Source organism: Quercus lobata, chromosome 11 (genome assembly GCF_001633185.2).
Source record: "Quercus lobata isolate SW786 chromosome 11, ValleyOak3.0 Primary Assembly, whole genome shotgun sequence".
NCBI lineage: Eukaryota > Viridiplantae > Streptophyta > Magnoliopsida > Fagales > Fagaceae > Quercus > Quercus lobata.
In genome coordinates, this window is record NC_044914.1 from 27,574,780 (window position 1) to 27,580,241 (window position 5,462).

At 35.7% G+C, this 5,462-nt stretch overlaps 1 protein-coding gene across 1 annotated transcript; it reads left to right on the plus strand.

Annotated features, from left to right (window-relative positions):
* The first annotated feature begins 258 nt into the window (after positions 1-258).
* LOC115966645 lies at positions 259-1,107 on the plus strand. The gene has a single exon (XM_031085839.1). The coding sequence runs from the start codon at positions 259-261 to the stop codon at positions 1,105-1,107; it is 849 nt and encodes a 282-aa protein (XP_030941699.1).
* Positions 1,108-5,462: the final 4,355 nt, after the last annotated feature.

Genomic DNA, 5,462 nt, shown 5'->3' on the forward strand with positions numbered 1-5,462 from the left:
ATTCCTTTTAATGCAGTGAATTCAGTGTACTACCAAAGGATGATTGATGCCGTAGCTGCTGCTGGTCCTAGTTACAAAGGTCCATCTTATCATGCTGTACGGGTCCCTTTGTTGAGGGATCAAAAGAAAGAGGTTCAGTTGTTGGTTGACTCATAACGTAGGCATTGGGTAGAAGTTGGATGTACACTTATGGCTGATGGTTGGATAGATACTAGACATAGGTCATTGATTAATTTCCTTGTTTATTGTCCTACGGGAATGGTATTTGTAAAATCAGTTGATGCCTCAAAGATTGTGAAGAGTACCAGAAACTTGTTTAAATTGTTTGATGAAATAGTTACATGGGTTGGTCCAAAAAACATAGTTCACATGGTTACTGATAATGCTTCCAATTATGAATTTGCTAGTAAATTGTTATGTGAAAAGTATAAAACTATTAGTTGGTCTCCTTGTGCAGTACATTGCCTGAATCTTGTGCTGCAAGATATGAGAGACATGCCTTATATGGATAGTCTCAAAAAACGTGCATCCAAAGTTACAGTTTTTATTTATAATCATGTGGCTTTGATTGCTTGGTTGAGGAATAAACCTGGTTCGACAGATATTGTACGTCCGGGAGCAACAAGATTTGCTACTACTTTCCTTTCATTTGGAAGCATTCATGTGCATAAGCATGACTTGCAAGCCTTAGTGACTAGCAAGTTCTTTATAGACAATAGATTGGCAAGAGAGTCAAAGGCAAAAGAAGCAGTTTCTATCATCTTGGATAATTCTTTTTGGGATGATATTAATGTTCTTGTCAAGATTTCATCGCCACTTATTTGTTTGTTACGGATTGTTGATTCTGATCAAAGGCTTGCAATAGGATATGTGTATGAGGGCATGTATAGAGCACGATTGGGAATCAACAAGATCTTCCGAATGAGAAAGCACTCGTACAAGCCATACACCTCAATTATAAAAAACTGTTGGGACAAACATTTGCGTAAAGATCTTCATGCTGCTGCATATTGGTTAAATCTCGCTTTTCAATATGATGAGGAGAATTTTTTGTCGGAAACCAGCAGTAAATATGGCTGTTTTGGACTACATTGGGAAAAAATATGATGGTGACCAAGAAAAGGTAATTAAGGAAACCCAATATTTTAGAGACCGTATTGGGAGCTTTGATAGAGATCTTGCATTGTCAACAAGCAAGACCACTCATCCAGGTGAGAATTAATTAGTTTACTTTAATACTATAAACAAATCTTAGTTTTTTTGTTCATATTGAAAGTTAGTTTTGTCACTATAGTTAGAATAATTGAAGTGATTATTCAATTGAAAGTTTGTTTGTTTATGTTGATTAATATTAGATTACATTGTGTTATGAAAATCAGATGAATGGTGGAAGTTGTGGGGTGCTGATGCTCCAAACTTGCAAAAATTGGCAATTAGGATCCTTAGCCAAACTTCCGCCTCTTCTGGATGTGAGCGTTGTTGGAGTTTATTTGACCAAATACATTCTAAGAGGAAAAATAGGTTGGAGCATCAAAGGCTCAATAATCTTGTGTTTGTTCATCATAACTTGCAATTGAGATATAGGTAACTAAATGCTATATCTTGTCATTATATTAATTTTTAAGAAGTCATTTATATAATGTAATTGTTAGTTACTAATTATGTTCAAATTCCAATAATGAGCATGACATTTTATGATGCAGGCTTTACAATAAAATGTTTAATTTTGACCCCATTGATTATGCAAGTATCGACAAAACTGATTTTTGGGTATTTGTGAAAGAGGAAGACCCATATCTTAATTATGAAGAGTTGGAGAATGCAATTTATGAAGAGGGTGCATATCCAGCAAGTGCAGAGCCTTCTTCTAATATTGAAGGTTAGTTTATATGTAAACAATTTGATAACCTATAGTAATATTTCTTTTATTTTTTTCAAACTTGTGTAAACATTATAATGATTTTTCTTTTTATTTTGTTCAAACTTGTGTGTAGAATCTGTAGATGATAGCAGTGAGATTGAAGGAATTGATTTGGGAACATTTAGACAACCTATTGGCCCTCCTCCTGGATTTCCAAGGAATGATGATGAGCATGATAACTTTCATGACATTGATGATTTATGATCATAATAATTTTGTTTGAATTTTGAAGTTCTATTTTGTATTTTAGAGATAATTTCTATGTCTTTTTGTAAGACACAGTGTGTAACTTGGAGTTTGAAGTTTTATTATTATTTTTTAGAAACAAGTTTTATGTATTATTGTAAGAAACAATGTGTAGTTGTGTACTGTAACTTGGAGGCTTGTTTATGCATACAGTGTGTAACAATGTGTAGTTGTATATTGTATTTTTGTAAGTTTTATGTATTTTTTTAGAAATAAGCTTCTCTAAATGAATTAGATTATTTTAGTTAATTTTTCTATTTTTTTATTAATTTAATGTTTTTATATATATTTAAAATAATTATTAAATTAGTTATGATGTCATCACGGTTCAACCCCGGTTCGACCTCAAAAACCTTGAATCTCTCCCTTTTAAGGTTCAATAAACGGTCCGAGTCTGAAAACTTTGATGAAAATAGGGAGGATGGAAAATAGGGAGAGGAAAATAAGGTGGAAAATAACATTTTTCTTTGTTTGGTTGATAGGGGGCGGGGGAGAGAAAAGTGGTGGGGCCCACAAGTTTTCTCTCCCCCCCTTTTAAAATACAATCTCTCTAAATTGAAGAGAAAGTTGGAGTGAAAAGTGGGAAAAATATTTGAACAAAACTACCCCCTCCCCTCTTTAACGTTTCTGGCTTTTTTTTTTTTTTTTCTTTGGTTTTGCCAGGTGGTGGATTCTTCTTCCTTTCTTTCTTTTTTTCTTAATTTTTTTATTTTATTTTAAGAAAACACTTTTGGATGATTTTTTATGCTATTTTTTGAAATGTCCACTTTCATCTATACACATTTTTTAAAAAAAAAAGTATAATGTATTACTTTTTGTTTTATTTAAGAGGGACATGATGATAAATTTATACAAACCTTATTTTTAACAAAACCAAAAAGTTTTCCATCCCTCCATTTTTCCACCCTCTTAGCCAAACACAAATGAGAAAAACTAAAAACTTTTCTATCCTCCCACTTTTCCATCCTCCCTCTATTTTCTATCATCTCATATTTCCATCTATAGTGGGCCTTTTTGTGGTTAAAGTGGGCTGGGTTGCCTCCTGCAGTATTGGGCCCGAGAATTCTGAGTAAGGGAGTTGAGACCGGTCCAACTGCAACTCAATTTGGTCCGACTTGTGCGTAAACTATGTCTCGTCTACCAGGAGCACGCTTACGGCGGGCAGAACATGGTGCTTATCCTCTGTTTCTATCGCAGAAGTAACTTTTCCCCAGTTTCTGCCGCAGGACTGACTTTTTTGCTATGTAGCAAAACTTTCTGCTGTGTGATAAAGCTTCCTGTTGTGCGATAAAGCTTCATGCATTGAAGTTGTTTTCTGTGCATTAAAGCCTTCTGCCGTGAAGTCTTCTGCTGTGCAATAAAACTGTCTGCTGTGCATTAAAGTTGTCTGCGGTGCTTTAAAGTTGTCTACCGTGCAATAAAGCCTTTTGCAATGTGAAAGACTACTCCCCATTTTTACTGTAGAAATACTTTTCTACTTCCTGCACATAAACAAATCTAAAACCCAAAGAAAATACCCATCAAACAAATGTTAGTTTAAATGGGTTAGCATATTCTCAAATATATACATACATATATGAGTGTATATACTTATACGTATTCATATATACATATATAAAATATATTTTGCAGAACATGAGAAACAAGATATATGTATATATATTTGTGGCAGGATAATGGTTAGTTTGTGTCAACAGTGAAACACATAATAACAAATAAAGAAGAAAGCTTCTGCAGAAAAGGTTTAGTTAGTATAATAGCTAACAGGGTACATATAATGAAAATGTGTTACAGCAGAATAACTAGTACAAAAAGTAAAGATACCACAGCAGGACAACTAATGCAGCAGACGTGATAAAAACGTGCTACGGCAGGATGACTAAATACAACAGATATAATTTATAATGAGAGAAATCAAATATATTTGCAATCAAAATCAAGTATTGAATCTTCCCATAGGATAAGTAAACCAAGAAAGAATCCAAACCCCAACTTGAACAACCTTGTCATAGGCTTTTGCTATCAAAATTGTGCATTTTGGAGAATAGGCCTAAATGGCTACTAGCTATTACTTTTGGGGACATTAAAGAGTGGGTTTGCTAAGAGAGAGGGAAAAGATGGTCTATTGATGCATGCCCCTATTTCTACCGTATTTTCTCTCTTTGTTTTACCACTCTCTCTCTTTCTCTCCGTTCTTTCTTTACTCTTAGTTTCTTATTACTCTCCTGTCGTGGGTTGTTCTCTCTTTAAGTGCTTCCCTCCATTGGGTCTTCCTCTTTTAGTGTTTTTCTCTCTTCCCCTGTTTTTTTCTCTTCTTCCTCTGTTTTTTCCTCCCCCTTCCCTCCTATTTTTTCTGCCTGGTTACCTTCCTTTTATAGCAAACTGATTCAATGAGATTTCTCCCTTTTACCCCTAGGGCTTCACCAACTGTTTTTGGTTTGTTGTGGGCATCCTTTTAAGATTACCCACTCACCCATTGGTTGCCCAGATCGCTACCATTGTTCAGTTCATGTCTGCTGCACCACTAACCATTTCATGACAAAATTCCCTTTTATTTGTTCCTGTTGTATACCTCTACCTCATTACCTACCTCTATGGCATGCATCAAATGGTCCCAACTATTTATTACTTCTTTTGGGTAAGATACTATCTCAGCAAGATATATTCCCCAAAAGAAGTCATGGCAGGAAACCAAATATAGACCCCATTTTCCCCCACCACCAAACCACGCCCTCTGAATCCCCTTGACCGTAGGCCCACCTCCCTTGTATTGGCTGGGTACAGGTTGGTGGTGCCCTGGCCCTTCTGTGCTTGCTCTGCTATCTTCTGTGTTTGCCTCCCACGCCGTTTTTGCCGTAGTAGATTAGCTTTGTTTTGTTTTGCTACGTGTTTTGTCTAATTTTTTCACACGTTTCCTGCTATGTTTGTCATTTTCCTTTGGTTTGGCTTTTCTTTCCTTCACGTGATTCTTGTTGCTGACACTTCCTGCCGTTCCTTGTTTCTTTTCATCGTGCTTCTCCATATCAGTTTTCACGCTTATCCTTTGATACAAAAGAATTTGGGCCTTTGTGAGTCAGATAATGTTGACTAGATCAAAAGGGTCTTGGGCCCAATTTGTCTTTGTCTGCCGAAGCCATTCTGCCAGGAAACTGTATTATGCGATAGATCTGTATTCTGCGGCAGATTTGTGCTTTGTTGTAGATTGCTTTCACTTGCACTTATTTCTTTGGACCTTTCTTGCTCTTTGGTCTTCTTGGTGGGTCTTTGGGCCTTGCTTTTTCATTGGGTTTTCTTT

Excerpts from the sequence above, each read along its gene's own strand:
- LOC115966645 (XM_031085839.1), top strand. The coding sequence starts at position 259 with ATGGTATTTGTAAAATCAGTTGATGCCTCAAAGATTGTGAAGAGTACC.